This window comes from Marmota monax, unplaced genomic scaffold (assembly GCF_021218885.2).
Source record: "Marmota monax isolate L192 unplaced genomic scaffold, Marmota_monax_Labrador192_F-V1.1 WCK01_AAM20220418_F8-fsc00080, whole genome shotgun sequence".
Taxonomy (NCBI): domain Eukaryota; kingdom Metazoa; phylum Chordata; class Mammalia; order Rodentia; family Sciuridae; genus Marmota; species Marmota monax.
This window is the reverse complement of record NW_026694750.1, coordinates 1,255,199-1,275,271: the sequence shown is the minus strand read 5'-3', so window position 1 is coordinate 1,275,271 and position 20,073 is coordinate 1,255,199. Positions and strand designations below refer to the sequence as shown.

Sequence of the window (20,073 nt, the reverse complement as noted above, 5' to 3'; positions counted from 1 at the left end):
GATAACTTAAAAACCTATTAGATTCACCACAGTTCAGACTTTGCTTTCCTAATCTTTTATGAAAGGTAATAAAATATCACTGAAGACATGAAATTGTCTTATCTGGAGCCAAGGAAGTTATGAGGATCATATTTTTGGGAGCGAAATGGGTTATACATGATGTTTTAGTCATCTTTTGTGTTGCTGTGGCCAAAACACCTGACAACAGCTTAGAGGAAAAGTTTCTTTGGGGCTCGTAGTTTCAGTCTCAGTCCATAGACAGCTGCTGACACCACTGCCCTGGGCCCAAGGAGAGGAAGAACATCATGGGAGAAGGGTCAGTGGAGGAAAGCTGCTGGGGGTGGGGTAGGGAGGGAGATCACAGGCAAGACCCCCCAGTGGCCATCTCCTCCAGCCACACCCCATCTACCTACAGTTAACACCCAGTCCCTTCAAGCGAGGATGGACTGATTAGGTCACAGCTTTCACAGTCCAAGCATCTCCAAACATTCCTGCTTTAACACTGGAGCTGTTGGGATATCTCATAGCCAAACCCTCACACATGGTACGAGACTTTCTAGCTGTGAGTGTGCAAACTTACTAGTTTCACTGTGGGATCCAAACTCATTTTGTGATTTTAAAATATTTTATTTATTTACTTTTTAAAATCTTTTTCACGGGCTGGGACTGTGGCTCAGTGGTAAAGTGCTTGCCTCGAATGTGTGAGGCACTAGGTGTGCTCTACCACCTAGCTACATCTCCAGCCCTTAATCTTTTTATTTTTTAATTTTTTAGTTGTAGTTGGACACAATACCTTTATTTTAATGTGGTGCTGAGGATCGAACCCAGGGCCTCTCATGCACTAGGCAAGTGCTCTACAGTTGAGCCACAACCCCAGCCCTTAATCTTTTGTTTTTAATGCAAGAGTTGTCTCATGAACCTTTATGGAGCACCAATCGGAGATGGGTCTTCTGGCAGTTTTTGGGGAAAGACATATGATTCCTATCCTTTAATTATCTTCTTCCTCCTATATTAGTTCTCTGAATAGTTTTTGTTGGTGCTGGGGATCAAACCCAGGGCTTTGTGCATGCAAGGCAAGCACTCTACAAATTGAGCTTTATCCCCAGCCCTCTGAATAATTTTTAAATGACAAAGTATTTTTATTAAGTAGAAGTAGACCAAAGAAATTTAGAAACAAATAATTCCCTTAAACAACTAAAAATTTTCTCTGGAAGTTCTCTTTAGGCATGTTCTTTCTTTTGAGGGAATGTAGGGCTGGGTATGTAGCTCAGAGATAGAGTGTTTGCCTAGCATACATGAGCCCTGGGTTTGATCTTCTGTACCACAAAAAAACAAAAAAACCCCCCAAAAGACCAAAAGTGCATGTGTCATCTGTAGGATGCTGACCAGCTCTACTTAATGTCCCCTCCTGTTACTCCAGGAGCTTCCTCTGCCCACGTGGCTTCTGATTTTCTTTCCGTCTGTTTGCTACCTATTGCCCTTTCCTGCCTTGAACCTCGCAGCATCAGGTCCAGAGGCCTTGCGGGGACAGTGAGGAGGCCCCACTCTACTCTCTGGCGTCTTTTCCCCTTATCTTCCTGTTGTTCCTTTTATTCTCTTCTGATCACTGAGCCACACATACTGAGCTATGAGGTTCGACCCTGCGAATGTGCTGTTTCTCTGTCAAATGTGGCTAGACACCGCAGCTCCATATGGGTCAGGGTAACACTTGCCTTTGCTGCAGATATGATGCTTCTACACACCTCAGCATCTTGCGCTTCCTTTCCTGCTAAGGCTGTCCCCATGTGCGTCACCTGACAAAATCCCACTCCTCCTTGAGCTGTCCCAACATGCACTTTTCCATGAGGCTTTCCTGGTATTCTGGCAGAATTAGTGCTTCTGTGTATGGCTCCTCTTATCACTTAGCGGGGGTAGAATTCTCAGTTCTGCTGCAGGATACCCCACGGAAAGGGACCACGTCACATACATCCTTGTGTCCGTTGTACTCCTCTCATACTAACTGTGCCCCCCTCCCCTTTTGTGGTGCCAGGATATGAAGCCAGGGCTTCCCACATGCTAGGCAAGTGCTCTAATGCTGAGCTACATCCCCAACCAACCCTCTGCTTCCTTTTTGAATTTACTAATAATTATGAATAAAAAACTGCTCATGTACATGTTTTTAAAATTCTGATGTCATTTATTGGCACAAAAATTATTCAGATACAACATGGTGTGTCTAGACGTGGCTACATCCTATACTTTGTGCATTTAGTCAAATATTTACTTTGCTCATAATTCTGCACACAACCTAGCCTGTCCCTCTGTGTTCAGCATTTCTGTGATAGCATTTGTGTTTTAAACCCTTGCTTCAAACACAGCGCATTCAGATCTCACTGAACACGGGGCCAGCCTGGGCCCCAATGTGTGGGGACTACCAGGAACCTGCACAGACTGCCCTCCTGGCAGTTCTGGTCTGGGTTAAGTGTGAGCTGCAGCAGCACTGGGTCAGGCAGAACACTGACCTGTCCTGGCTCGTCCTGCACATGTTGCCACTGCTGTCCAGGGACCAGTGAGGTAAAGGGAGGAACTTCTGCTTCTTCATAGTCTAGGACCCTGATCCGTGTTCTCCACTGTCCCAGCCTTTTTGACTGTGCCGAGTTGCTGGACCCACCTTGAGAGGAGCGGCCAGGCCAACCTCTGTCAGCAGACATTTGAGCTCTCTTGTGAGTGAAATCGAAACCCGTATTTCTGAAGTTATGGATCTTCTGTTCCCCAGAGTCGATGGCTTGATCGTGTAGTATTACTGTGTTTCACTGTCCTGGGAGCCGCATCAAGCCTTGTGTTTCTGACAATATCTTCTTTAACAGCAGCTAGAAAGTTGGTTCAAACCAACTTTGAATATACAGTAGTTCTTTTCATTTACATTTCAAAATATTAACAAACTTTTTGACCATAGTTTCAGTTTGGTGAAGCGTGGACCAAGTATGAAAGCCTCAGGGGAGATACTGTGGGCATAGTGGGCCTCCCGTCACCAGAAGGGACACCTAGGAAGGGAGACAGCAAAGGCAGAGACACATGGTTCAGTAACCTGAGCTTCTTCAAATCTCTACCCTGATGCTTTGAAAATGAAGAGACCAAGGTCTGACAACCCTGCAGCATTCCCTGGACTCTCTCACGCTTAATTGTGTGGGACACACTCCTCTACAGTCAAGGCCAATGCCACTGAGGTCCCACAAGGACATTCCCTGCTGCCCTCTCTCCAGTTTCTGCCTTCAAGTGTGCCTTGGCAGTTAATCAAAGGAAACCCGGATAGCCCCTCAGGCCACATGCAGATCATAAATGTGTCTTCATCTTCTTCCGGTCATTGCTCTAGCTTCTTTCCTATGCCCTTCCTGAAGTGATGGCAAAAATTCAAAAGAGCCCCCACAAACAAGTCAGCTGGCAGCCTTGCTGTTCCAAACCACTGCTCTTTGTGCAACTGTAACTTAATTTGGTGGCTGCCTTCTGAATGTGCATCTGCAACTCCCAGTTTTTTTCCTTATGGAACAAGGGGCACAAACAGTGAATACCAGCTCTTAAAGGATCAACCTGTCACTGCCCTGTGGTTACTCCACTGAACCTGCTTTTGCTCCCAAGGCTTGGGGCCACAGTTGGGGTCCTCACTGCTGATTTTAACAATGCATCCTTGAGATGCCCACTTACCAGCCAATGTAGCACTGGCAGAGGTTTTCATGGGATGTTGCTTGTTTGATGAGCAGCTCAACTTGCGTTGGAACGTCCAAGGTATCATCATGGGAAAAGTCCCGACCTGGCACAGGAGAAAGAGCAACACAGCCATCAGCACCTGGCACTGACAGGTCCCTTGTCTGCTGTTTTGTTCAAGAGTCTAAGCAGCCTCTGTCAGTCAAACCTCACACGTGAGTTTGAAGGATACATCATGACTGCTTTTAAAAACCCATCTCCAGCTGACCTGAGGGCACACTGTCTTGTGTCAGTATAGGCTGGGTTCAGGGAAGACAAAGTCTTGCAGTCAGCTAAGTTCAGGAGTGGCAAGGATCTGGCCTAGGGATCTATCCCAAAATCCTTTTTTGGGTTGAACAAGCACACCAAAAAGCCTGTTCTGTTTGAAATCCACAAGCCTCCAGTTTTGAACAGTAACCTCCATCGCAGATTCATAATCTCAGCTTCAAACAAGCGCTCTGTGCAGTATGGCTGGCCTAGGGCACTTCTTTGGTGACATGCCTTTCCACTTCCATAAGGGCCACCTCAAGTTCTTTCTCCCCACTGACACCTGAACCCCTCCTCCTGTTTCTCACCCTCAGCAGATGCCCTCACCTTTCACTTTTAAGGTAATTAACCATCACGAGCAGCTCCAGACCCTGCTGATGTGTGAGGTCATGTCTGCGGAGCTGTGCAGCTGGCTTCAGCTCACATAAGCTGCTCCCCCAACTGCCTGGGAGGAGCACTCCTATGCCTTGAGCAGTGAGAATGTGGAGATGGGGCAAGCCAGCCATGGGCTGTGTGTGAACTATGAGCATTGAGCGCACAAAGTGGACTGAACCGACGTTGCCCTCTGTTTGGGCAGGCCTTGCTCTGGTCTTTCGCAGCTCATGAGATGGGCATGGCTTCCTAGATGTCAGTCAACCTGCTGACAGCAGACATCATCAAGCTAGACTCAACCCCCTGAAACCTAACCCCTTGCCTCATTTGAATGTCTTCTTCCCCAAAAAAGGGGTCAGCACATGCTCCTCTCTCTCTTTCCACTGACCCCTAAGGTCAGAGGAGCCATCACAGGACCCAAAGAAAAAGGTATTTCTCTGTCTCTGTGTGATTATTTCATGCAGCCCAGTTTACCTGGAGTGACCTTGAGTGTTTAGTGACACTGACACTGCTGCTCTGCCACCTCATTCAGGCTAATGCTTTCTCAGGAGCCTGGCAGGACTATCTGTTCTCTTTCTTGTATTTCTTGCTTTCTTTTTGTAGGACTGAAGATCAAACCCAGGACCTCGCGCATGAGAGCATGTGCTCTACCACTGAGGTACATCCCCAGCCAATTTTAGATTTTATTTTGAGACAGGATCTAAGTTGCCCAGTCTGCCCTTGAACTTGTGACTTTCCTGCCTCAGCTTCCCACATCTCTGGGTTGTAGGCAGCAACCGCCCTGCTAGTTCAACTCCACCTAACTGCCCCCTTTCCACTGTTCTGTAAGCGTGCTCCTCTCTCACTGAAGGAAAACAGCTGGGGCCAGGGGTGCAGCTCTGCCCCCATCATGGCTCTGGCTGCCCTTTAATCCTCACTTTTCTGCATAAACTACTTAAGAGCATTTAACCCCTCGCTCCCTTCTTCTTCCTTCGCTCTCTCATCTCCTCAGCTGCTTCAGTCTGGCTGTCACTCATCACAGGTCTCAGCTGGTCACCAGTGACTTGGACCTGGCTTGATTCCCGTTGTCCCTCATGCCCCAAGGGACAGCGCTGGGGATGGAACCCAGGGCCTCAGGCATGCTGGGCACACACTCTTCCATTAAGCTACATCCTTTTGACTTGAAAACCTCCTCGAGATCTCTAGCACCCGGCTCCACTCCCACCACCTGAGTCTAATCAGTGCTGTGTCTACCTGGACCCTGAGGCAGCCTCTTCCCTGGTGCGCCTGCACACCCTCCCTCTGGCCCTGTCCGCGGGCCACAGCAGGCAGTACTCGCCACACATGCTGGGCCTGCCCACTCCATGCCAAACCCGCCGGTGTTTCCCACTGCTCTAGGGTGGAAACAGAGGCCCGAGCTCTGCCTGGTGTGCTCTGTGCTCCTCCTACCCTGCGTTTCTGGCCTGCCCTTGGACCATATTTCTCGCCATCGCCCCCTTGCACGAGCTGTTTCCCGTGCCTGCAACAGTGTCCTCTGAATTCGCTCCTTTTTCAGAGTATCGCTCATGGGTTGTTTCCTTAGGGAAGCTTTTCCTGCACTTTTTTTTCTTTTAAAATATTTTTTAGCTGTAGATGGACACATTATTTTTATGTGGTCCTGAGGATCAAACCCAGTGCCTCATGTGTGCTAGGCAAGTGCTCTACCACTGAGCTACAGCCCCAGAGCTTTCCCTGTACTTCTGAACTTGATTAAGTTCTCCTACTGTGGGCACCACAGCCCCAAGTCTTTTCTATTTAGTAATACTGTTCTTTTCTGGACTCTAAGCTCTCTGGAGGTGAAGAACCTGTTTCCACCACCTTGGCCCTTTCAGCATCAGGTACGTGCTGGATAAAAATGCCCTGACTATAAAAATTAAGGTGGGAGACTCCAATGCTTAGTGCCCAGCATCCTGTGTCTCGTCTGACTCTCAGCTCCCTCTGAGGGGGCCTCTCAGCATCTTCTACAGGAGGAAACAGGCTCAGGCACAGGCAGTGGAGCTGGAGTTTTGCTTCCTGGTTTGTTACCCTCCATGTCATACCCTCCCAACAGAAGATGATCAGTGTGAGAAACTCCTTTTCAAAAGCACCATCTCTCCATTCTATTCTCTCCTCTCTGTAATGGCTGCCAGAATCTAGGCGGTCAGTTCAAGTGCTCTAACATCACACCGTAGTGACAGAAGACATCTCCCTAAATTTGGCTGATTTTAGAGCACACAGAACTTCCTACATCCTGAGTTAAATGAGGCAGAGTTATGTGATGGTGGTATCAATCATTAGCAAGAAGACTCATAGGGCGTGCTCCAGTGTTGGCCACAGAGGTAGTCTGTGAGCCACACAGGGTCGAAACAGGCGTGAGGACCCCAGAGCAGGGCTGCCTACCCACTGGAGTTTAAGTGAATACACACACTCACCAGTGAGCTTATCGCGAACCCGGTTAATAATCTGAATAGCTTTCTTGTTTAGGGCTTCTGGCTTCACCAAACCGTCTCCAACTAGAATATAAAAAGTAGGAATTAACAGTAAGAACTGTCATCAGAATAGATAAAAAAATGCTCCTGCTTTTTGTAAACATTCAGCTTTTGAGCATTGAGCAATCCTTCCTCTGTACCCACCTCTGTCCTCAGAATGTAATGAGATCATGGAACCTTTCCTCTCAAAGGCCGTTTTGTTACTGTGTCTTGCTGACCCACTCGTGGTTCAACACAGCTGCTATTTTCTTAATGAGCTAGTTGTTGGTACAAACCCCCAGAGGTTAAACTTACTGAAAGAATGAATAGATTCTGGCACCGTGGTCCCTGTTTTCTTATGAGCTGGTTCTCCAAGTTCCACACCGTCCAAAATTTCTAGGGGGAAGAAATCAATTAGCAAAACATTCAAAAACCACGAAGCCATTGTTAGTGCAGTGCCTATGGCCCTATGCTCCACAATCCTTTACTATGTGCCTCTCCTGTCTCAGGTGGAGGACAGAGCTTTATGCTACTCTTCATGTATTAAAACCTTTTGAAATCTGCACAAGGGACACCAAAGGCTGCAGGTAATAGGAAGCTGGGCAATCTGAGTATCCATAATCTTGTCACGGGGCTGTAGAAGTAGCTAGTGGTAGAGCACTTGCTGAATGTGTACCAGGCCCTGGGTTCCAGCCCCAGCACCGTAGGGGCAGGCCTGGTTGGGGATCCTCACAAATCCTGTCACAGTGTCCAGGGTATAATCCACACTTGTTCACATGTGACACTGTAAATCAGCAAAACCCTGTTCCTTCTTATCTGTCAAGAGTCTTTCCATTCAGTCAGGGTGAATTGTCCTTTTTCTAGATAGGTGGTTGTTAATGCCTTTTGCCCAAGTGCCCCTTAACTGCTAGAACTCAGATTGAATCCAAGAGTGCTCTGCCACTGAGCTATATCCCTGGTGCTTTTTATTTTGAGACAAGGTCTCGTTAAATTGCTGAGACTGGCATGGAACTTGCAATCCTCCTGCTTTGGCCTTCTGAGTCGTTGGGACCACAGTGTGTGTGTGCCACTGTGCCTAGCCCCACGCCACTTCTCGTTCAAACCGTAGTATATACGGGTGCTTGAGGACTAAACAGAGTGTGTCAGTCTCTCCCCCTCTCTCTTTTTTTATCCCCAGTACTGGGGACTGAATGCTGGTCCTCGTGCGTGCTAGGCAAGCGCTCTACCCAGCCCCATTCTCTTATAATGTCAAGTATATTATGGTCAGTTCAATAATGTGATTCTGCACATCTGCAGGACAGCCTTTGTTTGTATATTACCTTCCCTAACTTATTTGGTTTAGTTAAGTAACTAGTTGCAAATGTCCCATAAGGTATTTGTAGAGAATATTTTTGTACCCAACAGTGTATTTCAAAGTGTGAACTTTATAGGATATTGTTAGATGTCAAAGAAAAAGGGTAGAAGAGAGAGAAAGAAAAAAAAGAAAAAAAAAAAAAAAAAGCTAACAGAGCTAAACACCTGACTCAAACACTTCTATGTTTTTAATATACAAAAGGTACTCTGGCTCTTGGAGGGCCACATGTCTTCCTGGACTACCCCCTGTGAAGGACACACAAACAGTATTTCCCATGATTTCAGGGCTCCTTTCAGAGATATAAACAGATTTCTGCTGCTTCCACCTCCCTTTTAGAACTATTAATAATGCTTCAGGGGCGGAAGGCATAGCTTGGTGGTGGAGCACTTGAGGCCCTAGGTTCCATCCCCAGCGGAGCAAAACAAAACAAAGCAAAACATGTGAGGAGCGAAAATCCCCACCTGACACTGCTAAAGGGCTTGCTCAACACTGGCTGATATTCAGACATACTTTTAACTGTTTTTATAGACAGATTAAAATCAGATGATAAAAATCTTGGAGCTTGAGGTACCTACGCCATCCTGCTAGATAGTAAATAAAAAACAAGTTACTGCTTGGTGCTTGGTAAATATTTTTAGACCATGTTTCTGAAGTTCAACAATGCCTGCTGGGTGATGTTAGCAGTGTAGCATCTCTGCCTGCGCTATCACTGTCAAGAACTTGAGAAAAGCATGCTGACATCCTTAATATTAAGCAGCCAGAACCACTTTGAATCTTGCCTTCCAGCAGAAGGAATGTCTCCCCATTCAGCTGCTCAGCTCCTTGGGTGCACTCACCTACTGACTGACCTGCAGAGTAGGAATCTGTCCGCGTTCGGGACCGCTTGTTGCCTTTGGTATTTGCTAGGGAAAGAAAGAATTAAAAGTGCCTCAGACTTTCACTTTGAAGAAACTTGGTTGATATACTTGTTTACAATTTCAAAAATGAGATTTTCCCAAAAGGTACAATTCTGAAGAGAGAACAAAGAAATATTACTCAGTAGTAAAAAGGGTTGTGAGCATGGAATAGGACATCCGGGAGGACACTCTATACTGTAGAGTTGGATTTACAGCATCATGTGGAAACTGTAAGGTCAAAGTCTGATTTAATCACAGTGGATTAGAAGCCTCATATTGGTGAAACATCCTCAAAGGAGGCAGAAACAGGCTAGACGATAGATACTGCAGTCTCAAGTTACAACTGTTCACATTTTTATTAAAATTCCAGCTTATCCAAATCACTAGGTACCTAAGTTTATCCTAAAAAAGTCTTTTTTTTTTTTTTTTGGTACAGAGAATGAACTCAGGGGCACTCGAGCACAGAGCCACATTCCTAGCCCTATTTTGTATTTTATTTAGAGACAGGGTCTCTCTGAGTTGCTTAGCACTTTGCTAAATTGCTGAGGCTGGCTTTGAACTCACCATCCTCCTGCCTCTGCCTCCTGAGCCGCTGGGATTACAGGTGTGTGCCACCACACCCAGCCCATTATTTCAATTAATATTGGAGTTTTCTAGTTTAGCTATTAAAAATACTTAAAATTCTTTTCTAGCTACCTGAGTGCTCTAGGAGAAGAGAAAGCAATAGTTGGTAATACAGCTCAGGCTCCAGGCTCAAAGGAACAGGTCAGTGGAATGTAATGTGGCAGGTACTCTAATTTGGAGGATGCAAACCCCAGCCTCCCACACTTGAACATACTTACTGTCCATCAGCCTCCAGTTCAGCAAGGGATCATAGACAAAGGCCTCCAGTACAGCCATGACACTGTCCTTGTGCTCCCGAAGCACTTCCATCACCGTGTGGCATGTGATTCTGTAGTTGCCATCTAGACCTGTAACCTGGAGAACGGACAGAGCATTGCACCTCAGGAGTCATTGGTGCCTCATGACCAACAGTGATAGAGTATCTGTCACCATCACCTAGGAAGGAAGCATGGCAGGACTGTGATACGTATGACACCAGGTCTGATGTGAAGTGATGAGACTTTCAAAGATCACTCCTAATACGTGAGAATCAACAGGAACCTGCTACAGAAGTCACGTGGCCATGCTGGGGAACTGATGAGCTCTAATGAGCAAGTCTGTCTTTAGAGAAGGTGTAAACTGTGTTGGTCCCATTTCAGTACAGTATGTTCCCAATATTCACTCACCTCCATAGCGTTGGTCAACATTCTTGTTAGTCTAAATGGAATCTTCTCTGGAAATTTTTCTCTGGTCATAGCAACCTATGGGATAATCAAAGGTAAAAACAAATCCTTGTTTAGACAGTTTTCTTTAACTAAAGTAAGGTGAAGGCAGGTAGCTTTCCTTTGTCTCATCTGCACTGATTGACATGACAACACAGAAATGAAGCAGCTTGAGTTTAGTGAAGGGACTGATTATGGGGATCTGAATGAGGCTAGAAACCCCAAAAGATGGAGAAGGAAAAAAAAAAAAGAAAAAGAAAAGGACAAGGGTATATTGCCCAAGTGCTTGACCAGCAGGCAGCATGCAGGGTGGCAGATTCCTTCACTTAGCGAAGGGTGTGTGGAGAGTGGCCCCTGCCCACAGGGCTTAGAGTCTGACCTCAGCCATGGATTTCAAGGCTGCAACTGACTTGATCTTGTCGGCAGGAGGGACGGGGGAGAGGAGGGATGTTTTGGGCTTATGTTTGCCTGAACTGTCAGAGCAGAGTGAGGTCTGTCTGACATGGTTTCAGAAACTCGTTTACCTCAAAGCAGTCCCCAAAGTCAATGTGCAGGATCTTTCCACTCAGCCGGTCCAGCATCAAGTTAGATGGGTGTCTGAGAAGCAGAAGGAAGAGACGGGAAGGGTCAACAAGCAGCATTGACAAATGAATTAGTGAGGATGTAAAACTCCAGGCCAGGGGCTGGCAGACAATAGCTCTGAGGTAAGTCTGGCTCCCACTGACTTTATAAGCCATGTTTTATTGAAAAATGGCCTTCTTCATTTCTGTACTGTTTCTAGTTGGTTTTATGCTACAGTGGCAGAGCTGGCACTGTGACAGAGGCCACATGGCCCACAAAGCCCAAGATATCTATCATTTGCTCTTTACAGAAAAAGTGCCTGTTCCCGCTCTGGAGCCACAGTGAAGATTTACCTGTAGGAGTCATCAAGAGAATCTGCTTCTCCAGGGTCTTGGGTCACCTGACAAATAGTTTACGGCAGTGAAAGCCCCTCAGTGGTAAGGCTCTTTCATTACTATCGTGTAGCTATCACAGGATCTGTCGCCATGAGCCCCTGAGCCAATCCGGGGAAGATCATCTGGCTTTTGTCAATAGGTGTTCTGCTAGTTTTTTTGGTTGTTGTTGTCATTTATTGTATTCTTTTGAGACAGGGTCTTGCAATGTTGCCTGGACTAGTCTCTAACTTCTGGTCTCAAGTGATATCCCACCTCAGTCTCTCTCTCTCTCTCTCTTTTTTTGTTACCAGGGATCGAACTCAGGGCACTTGACCACTGAGCCACATCCCCAGCCCTTTTTATATTTTATATAGAGACAGAGTCTCGCTGAGTTGCTTGGCGCCTTGCCATTGCTGAGGCTGACTTTGAACTCATGATCTTCCTGTCTCAGCCTCCTGAGCTGCTGGGATTACAGGTGTATGGCACCCAACCCGGCCCTGAATTATTTTTTTAGTCAGTAAGTTTGGATGAAATTTATTATGCAAAAATATCATAAGGATCTATTTTGGTTGGTTTCAATTGCAGAAACAGAATCAACTATCTTAGCATCATATTAATTATTTAATATTTACTAAGTCAATGTAATCAATCTTATTTATTGTAGCTTATTTAGCACACTAAACCAACCTATGGAGAAAGTAGTACTCTTGAGCTACAGTTTTGCTTCTCTCTAGTTGAAGTGTTATCCTATTAGAATAAACAGATGAAGGCTAAGGTTGATGCTGTAAAAGAGGTCTAAGTAGCTGGGCACAGGGGTGCATGCCTGTAATTCCATCTACTTGGAAGGCTGAGGTAGAAGCATTGTAAGTTCTAGCCAGTCTCATCAACTTAGAGAGATCCTCTCTCAAATAAAAAATTAAAAGGGCTGGAGATATAGCTCAGTGGTAGAGCACTTGCCTAGTGTGTGTGAGCCCCTGGGGTTTATTCCCTAATACTGCAAAAGCAGAAACAAAAACAAAAAACCCCAAAGATGTCTAAAGTAAAAACACAAATAGTTATTTGCCAAAAAGTCATAAATCTCACCGGAAAACAAATAAAAAGAAAACTACTAAAACAAAAGGAGACTAAAAGAAATAAATTCACTCACCTATCTCCTAGGCCCAAAATATATCCAACCATTGACATGACTGCTAAAGAGCGAGTGTAATTGGTTCTTCGGTCAAACCACACCTACAAAACAGGAGCATTAGTGAACCCAAGCGCTGGAAACTTTAAGCTCGTTCCAACACAGCCAGACCCCAATCCCTTCTGTTCTTTTATTCCATTAATAATCAGTGGGAACATAGGATGGAATAAAGATCCCATTCACGAGTATAATAAACAACTATGTCTCAGAATAAACTTAATTGGAAACACGTTAGGTTTCAATGAACAAGTAAACTTTTCTTCTTAGGAACATAAAGACTTAAGTGAAGACTTTATGAAAAGACCCACTTCAGGATTCATTTAAGATTGCAGAGATGCAATAGCCTTCCCAATTATCATTTGAAACATCTAATATAATTCCAATATAATTTCAGTGGCACTGAGAGGCACGGTGGCACATGCCTGTAATCCCAGTGTCTCAGGAGGCTGAGGCAGGAAAATCGCAAGTTCAAAGCCAGCCTCAGCAACTTAGTGAGGTCCTGAGCAATTTGGAGAGACCCTGTCTTCTCAAAATAAAATATAAAAAAGGCCTGGGGATGTGGCTCAGTGGCAAGGGCCCCTGGGCTCAATCCCTGGTTTAAAAAAAAAAAAAATTCAGTGGCATTTCAACCTTGACAAAATGATCCCAACATTTATCTGGAAGAAAAAATATGTGAAAATAGCTAATGCGAAGAGACTTATATTAATGGTATGGTACTTATGGAGGAACAGGCAGAGGGAATAATGAAGCAGAAGCCATTGAAAGATATCCCTGGGCATGGAGGAATTTAGTGTATAATGAAGATGGAATTTTTCAAATAGTGGGGAAGGATGGGTTGTTTGGTAAATAGTGTGGTGGCGGCTAATCATCTTTTAAAAAACAAGTTACACTGTAGTTTTATTGATTTATTTTTATTATTGTTATTTTTTTGGTATTGGGGATTGAACCTAGTGGTGCTTTACCACTGAGCTACAGCACGAGCCTCTTTTTTTTTTTTTTTGAGACAGTAAATTGTCAAGGCTGGCCTCAAACTTGTGATCCTTCTGCTTTAGCCTCCTGAGTTACTGAGATTACAGGTGTGCACCATCAAGTCCAGCCCACCTTAGTTTAAAAATACATTCTAGATCCTTCCAGCTCATAAGTGTGATGATTGGGTGTTCTTGCTATTGTGTGAGATATGCCTCCCTCTGAACTTTGTTATGTTGTTGGCACATTACCCATCTGATGTGAAAAAAGAAATTCCAAACTGGGTTAGAATTTAATTGTAAAAGCAAATCTTATAAGAAAATATAGGTAAAAAGAGACATCAGCTTGAGGTGGAGAGAGCCTTTCTAAATGTAAAGCCAAAGGCAGAAACTTCAAACTCGGATATATCTAACTTTTAAAATAATGTGTGAAAAAGAAAAATCCCAATCCCCAAAACACTAATCAAATTAGAAAATCAAATAAACAGGAAATTTACAACATATATGAAAAAGACCAACTATCCTAAATATAGAGAAAAAGCTTAAATACTATCATAATCAATAGGAGAAAGCAGCAAACTATTCAATCTAAATAGCATGCGATTTTTGCTATAAAAGGCTGTACATAATCCACAGTTAATAGTAACAAAGAGTAGTTAATCCGCCCTTTTAGGAGTGGGTCAGAGGCAGCTGAGTGGCCCTACCTCCGAGCTGGGGCTCTTCAGCCATAGCAGCTTGGCCAGGTCGTCCCCTGCTGTGTTGTTGACAGCGTGCTCAAACACTTCCACCTTCTGCATCAGAGTCAGGTGGTCGTAGTCTGGAGCCATCTGCATCAGGACACATGTTCAGTTAGAGCAGCCGGAGGCACAGGGCTGGGCTAGGCAGACCTGGTTCTAACTTTGCTGCTAGTCAAGAGGAGATGGGAAGTGCAGCACAGTGGCCACACTGGCTCCCAGGGCATGGGTGGGGACACCTGGACTCACCTCAGTCCAAGCCTAGTGCAGTGGATGAGGGGAGGAGGTTTTAAGGTCTGCACAACAATTCTTCCTAGTTCTTAGATGACTACTCACCAGGCCTTCCAGAGCTTGGTATATGTTAGATAAATAGATGCTGCCTATATTTATCTGTCCAGTCCCATACAGGACAATGAAAACATAATTTCCAGGCTTTAGAAGACTTTAATTTCTTTCTAAAATTTATTTATTTATTTATTTATTTATTTATTTAGGGTACTAGGGATTAAACCCAGGGGCACTTAACCACTGAGCCACATCCTCAGCTGTTTTTAATTTCTTTTTGAGATAGGATATTGCTAATTGCTCAAGGCCTCACTAAATTGCTAAGGCTGGCTTTGAACTTGTGATCCTCAGCCTCCAGAGTCACGGAATTATAGGTGTGTGTCATCATGCCTGACTTCTTGTTTTTAAAAGAACCTTAGGCTGAACCTGTTAGGCCTCACGAGCCACGCTGAAATCTTTTTTTTTTTAATATTTATTTTTTAGTTTTCGGCGGACACAACATCTTTGTTTGTATGTGGTGCTGAGGATCGAACCTGGGCCGCACGCATGCCAGGCGAGCGCGCTACCGCTTGAGCCACATCCCCAGCCCCATGCTGAAATCTTATGCAACTTTATTCTACTTTATATTTTGCATTGCTGGAACCATATGCCAGGCAAGCACTCTACCATGAGTTTCATCCGCAATCCCACTTTGATTTCATAGAGAATGTTTTCTGCTTTAGGATTCACCTCATTAAACCTTCAATAGCAAATTCCCCCAAATAGACTTCACTGATGGACACACAAAGAACTAGAAAAGCAGCCCTGTGTGTATCCCTGATGTGTGAGTCCTGCCTCCAGGACCCTGAGGACACTGGGCAGCAAGCCTCCTCATACCCGCAACATGATGCGATGCTCAATGTTGAGGAGGATCTTCTTCTTCTCCCTGTAGTCCCGGATGAGGGCATGTAGCGTGTCACAGTGGGGGACCCAGCCAATGAGGCCTGAGTTGGTGGACAGAGGGATGACGGCATATCTCTGGATGCTGGTGCCACAAAAGAACAGGGTCATTTTGTACAAGAAGAGCATATTTATGATCCACTCAGAGCACACAAAGATTTGGTATAGGGTGTACCTGGTACCCAGGTGCTTTACCACTAAGCCATATATCCCTGGTCTTCAAAATTTTTTATTAGGATCTCACTAAGTTGCTTAGGGCCTCACTAAATGCTGAGGCTTACTTTGAACTTATCATCCTCCTGCCTCAGCCTCCCAAACCACAGGGATTACAGGTGTATGCCACCGCTCTCCACTGCAGACTGTCTTTAATGAGCCCTGCACATGGTTTTTGTGAGAGGGGGAGTGAGCAATACTTGGTGAAGAATACAACATCACAGAAATAGGGTGCTTGTAACATGAAAGCCACTCTGGCCTTCTCATCCTGCCCAACAGACCGGTGGCTCTGGAAGCATCATGTGACTATTATCTGAGATCAGGAGAAAGAAAAGCAACAGGGCCAATGATAGGAAGGCTCTGGCTGAGCTGACGCTCCACAAGGAGTAACATACTGTATAATCTTGATTAACAGTCTGTATAATCTTCATCTCATCTCAAATCACTCCCTTCTGAATTTTTTGGAGCTTGTTAAAGGCATATCCCATGTGGAGACCCTTTCTTCTTGTGTTTGGCAGCCGGGTTACTGATAACCTCCTGCCAGGTTATAACTTATTTGATAAAGGAGCATGGTTCTACGCACAGTCGTAGGAGGGCAAGAAGACTTCTCAAAATTTTGCCATTTCCACAGCACTCTGAATACCTGAGGTTTTTCCGAAGAGATGTCGGGTCATTGGCCAAGAGGGTATTAACCAGGCCGAAGAGCTGCATCACCCGCTCGTCCTGCCGCAGGTCTTCGTGGCCCTTCAGGAGGAACACAAACTCATGGCCGTTGCTGCCTGTAGGGATGGCGGCAACTGTTAGTGCAGAACACAGGTTCTCACACCCGTAGCTGAGACCAGCAGAGTATCCCAAAGATCCCATAGACTACACACACTCTCCCTAATCACAATCCCCTACAAATGGAAAGAACACTCTACAACTGAGGAAACAGCTCTGCTTTTGATGTCTCCCAATGACCAAAGTTGTTTAAATTTTAAAAAAGACTGTTACCAAGGATCAGGAACCGTCATGCAGAGATTATACATTTTCCCTCTCCCTGACCCACTCTGATCTGAAAAGCCCAACTCCTATGGCCCACATCCCTTGGAGTTCTAGCTGGTGTGGCCAATGAGGCACTGGCAGGAAAGGATAGGAAGAGGTGGAGATCAGGGTATTTGCCCCCACACCCTGCCTTGGTCACAGTTCTAGAAGCAGCCATGCCCCCCCACCTGAGCTACAGCTTCTGCTAGCTGGCCTCTCTTCCAAGGCAATAGTTCTTGTTGGGCTCCTTGCCTTTTCAGGTCTGGAGGGGTGGTGGGAAGGACGAGGAACAGCTTATTTGCTCACTTCTCTCAGAAGCAGTTTCTTCACTAAACTTTTAAAATCCAATACGCTGAGAACATGACTGACCATGTTTTCTTTTGTTGTTGTTTGTTTTTTAAAATATTTTTTTTTCAGTTATAGATGGATACAAAACTTTTATTTATTTTTACATGGTGCTGAGGACCGAACATGCAAGGGAAGTGCTCTACCACTGAGCCACAACCCCAGCCCTGTGATCATGTTTTTTATTGGAAGATACCAGCTCCTGGAGAGACCACTACCTGTGTACCATGATTGATCAGTGTTGGTGAAAACCATTACACTTGAGAAATGAGCATCATTAAAAGGGAGAGACCTCAAGAAGCCACCCCAATACACAAGTCTCCCTCAACCATTCCAGGTAGGTATCACTACCCCTAAGCCAAATTCTAGATGCCATGTGTTGAATGTACCTCCCATGAGGATTCATTGCTATTCTAGTTTGTTTGCTTTACACAATTATTTCCCACAAAGGGAGAACATTCAAGAACCCAGATGCTCTTTCTTCAGTGGCATGGAACCTCAAGACTGCATCAGCTGCCTCTGCTGGCTCATTTCAACACCTGCCCACCACCACCAGGGCTCCACACACGAGATCTGGCTTTACTTCAACAGGTACAGCTCTGAGTACACTTGGAGCCATGAAGAGGTCCTGGAAGGGGAGGGCCACTGTCCTCCATTCTTGTCCCAAGAGGTGGGGAGAGTTGTAGCACATGAAAGATTAACAGCTGGAATGGCAGGCCATAATTTCAGAACAGGGGGCAGGGACTCATTCAGGGAGGTAGAAGTGCAGTGATCCTTACCCATGAGAGTCAGCTTCCGGGGCCTCTGCTTGGATGTGATAACTTGCAAAGATGGGGCTATGGACTGAATGCGAATGATTGGCTGGTTGGGGTCATATGTTCCTGGCACAGCCAATTCAAGGTCTCGGCACATCAGAAGTTTTGGGGAAACATACTGCAGCTCTAAGGATGTAAGCTGTGAATAATTACCAAAAAAATTTAGTTAGAAAATTAAACTCCAGGGAGGAATTTAGATATAATTTAGGTCTTTTTCAACAGATTGCCAGAAGCAATTAGTTTTCTACAGGTAAAAGTGAAAGCAGGCTGGGCGCGGAGGCACACGCCTGTAGTCCTAGAGGATCCGGAGGCTGAGACAGGAGGATTGCAAGTTCAAAGCCAGCCTCAGCAATGGGCGAGGTGCTAAGCAACTCAGTGACACTCTGTCTCCAAATAAAATACAAAATAGTGCTGGGGATGTGGCTCACCCTGAGTTCAAAACAAAATCCTGGTACCAAAACAAAAAACAAAAAACAAAAAATCGTGAAACCAGATGCTTAGGATGAGTATCAGGAAGTTCACAGATAATAAGACAGAAAGGACCACCCGAGGAACCTACCTGGGGTAGCTGCTTTGAGATCCGTCTGAACACATGGTAGTAGAGGTCCCAGGCTTGGGTGAGGTCCTTGACGTTCCCTGACTTCATGTACTTCCTGCACCATTCTTGGGCCTCCATTAAATCTCGGCCATATGCCTGAGAAAGAAAGCAGGGCAGATGTGCAAGTGGTCAAAGTGGCCACCAAAATAGGAGCTAAATTAAATGTCTGAGCAGACCACGGAACTCCCCGGGAACAGACTGTGGCCAGAAAGTGCTAGCAGGTGAGCACAAGCAGCTGAGCAGATCATAAGCTTCCAGATCATAAGCAAGACTTGTTAGGTTAAGGGAACGTCAGAGGACAGGTGGGGTGGCCTCTCTTTTGATTTTCCAATTAAAATTTCAGGAGGAGGGTTGGGGCTATGGCTCAGAGGTAGAACGCTTGCCTAGCACATGCGAGGCCCTGGGTTTGATCCTCAGCACCACATTAAATAAATAAATAAATAAAACAAAGGTATTAAAAAATTTTAAAAACGAAATTTCAGGAGGAGCTAGAAGTGTTCTAAATTATAGAGCTTGTGTAGCATGCATGAGGGGCCTTGGCTTGATTCCCAGCACTGTACCATTAAACAAAAGGAAAGTAAAAAATAAAGAAAAAAATTCAGCACTGTGCTACACTAGTGCCAAGTGCATGGTGGCATATGCCTGTAATCCCAGCAACTTGGGTGGCTAAGGCAGGATTATCACAAGTTTGAGGCCAGCCTTGGCAATTTAGGAGGCTCTAAGCAATTCAGTGAGACCTTGTCTCTAAATAAAAAATAAAAAGTGCTGGGGATGTGGCTCAGTGGTTAAGTGCTCCTGTGTTAAATCACCAGTACAAAAAAGAAACAAAATTATGCAGGTTCTTGAAACTTAGAGACAATTAACTTCTGGTGTTTTTTATCCCTATGACCTCTGCTGGAGTCCTTGTGTTAAGGCAGAAGAAAGGATGGAGGGAAAGGAATCATGTCCTTGGTACTTTCCATCCCATACCTGGTTAAAGGACGTTTCCTTCAGAGTTTGGGGGCCCCGTTCCATCATAGCGTGCAGGGGTTCCAGCACCTCAAACATGCCCTTCACATTCCTCTCCCCGAAGTACAAACGAGATGCCTCTTCCAGGCCTTCGTGCCACATCTCATGCCAGAGGATGGCCACCCGGATCAGCTCCTCGCTCACCTGGATCAAAGCGGGGAAAGAAAAGCACCAGGGATGAACACTCTCAGGAAGTCTGACTTGAGAATTGGAGGGACGCATCTGCTGGGAGAGGGAGTGTGCGGTCCCATGGTGAGGAAGACCCTGGCTGGCTCTGGACTCACCATCATGGCCTGCTGGACCAGGGTGTTGCTGTGCTCACACATGTTCTTCAGAATCTTGTTGGCTGCGTTGTGACGGGCTGTTGTAGTTGACTTGGAAGCCACAGTCAGAGGGTAGATGAGGGCCTGAAGCAAACAGGAACATTTGCAAGAGACACATGTAAAGGAGCCTGAGGGGTTTTCCCTGTACTGGGGACTGACACAGTGGCACTCTATCACTGACTTACAACCCCAGCCTTTTTTTTTTTAACTTTTAGAATTTTGAGGCAGGGCCTCTTTAAATTGCCCAGGCTGTCCTTGAACTCGTGATCCTCCTGCCTCAGTGAGTAGATGGGATTACAGGTCTG

The 20,073-nt window shown here is 45.5% G+C and overlaps 1 protein-coding gene and 1 non-coding gene across 2 annotated transcripts in view; one reads left to right on the top strand and one right to left on the bottom strand.

Moving 5' to 3' along the window:
* Nucleotides 1-2,153: 2,153 nt before the first annotated feature.
* Mtor (mechanistic target of rapamycin kinase) overlaps nt 2,154-20,073 on the bottom strand; it is a 116,965-nt gene continuing 99,045 nt past the window's right edge. Inside the window, exons 43-58 of the mRNA XM_046424646.2 lie at nt 19,730-19,852; nt 19,407-19,589; nt 18,399-18,533; nt 17,804-17,978; nt 16,300-16,435; nt 15,381-15,528; nt 14,190-14,312; nt 12,482-12,564; nt 10,924-10,996; nt 10,364-10,438; nt 9,917-10,052; nt 9,015-9,080; nt 7,140-7,220; nt 6,789-6,869; nt 3,682-3,787; nt 2,154-3,023 (exon numbers count right to left, since the gene is read on the bottom strand). Coding sequence (XP_046280602.1) covers nt 3,008-3,023; nt 3,682-3,787; nt 6,789-6,869; nt 7,140-7,220; nt 9,015-9,080; nt 9,917-10,052; nt 10,364-10,438; nt 10,924-10,996; nt 12,482-12,564; nt 14,190-14,312; nt 15,381-15,528; nt 16,300-16,435; nt 17,804-17,978; nt 18,399-18,533; nt 19,407-19,589; nt 19,730-19,852 — 1,740 coding nt within the window. The 3' untranslated portion in view covers nt 2,154-3,007. The remainder of the gene's footprint in view (nt 3,024-3,681; nt 3,788-6,788; nt 6,870-7,139; nt 7,221-9,014; nt 9,081-9,916; nt 10,053-10,363; nt 10,439-10,923; nt 10,997-12,481; nt 12,565-14,189; nt 14,313-15,380; nt 15,529-16,299; nt 16,436-17,803; nt 17,979-18,398; nt 18,534-19,406; nt 19,590-19,729; nt 19,853-20,073) is intronic.
* On the top strand, nt 13,645-13,747 carry LOC124079390 (small nucleolar RNA U13). The gene has a single exon (XR_006847324.1). It is a non-coding gene; the product is annotated as a small nucleolar RNA U13 (small nucleolar RNA).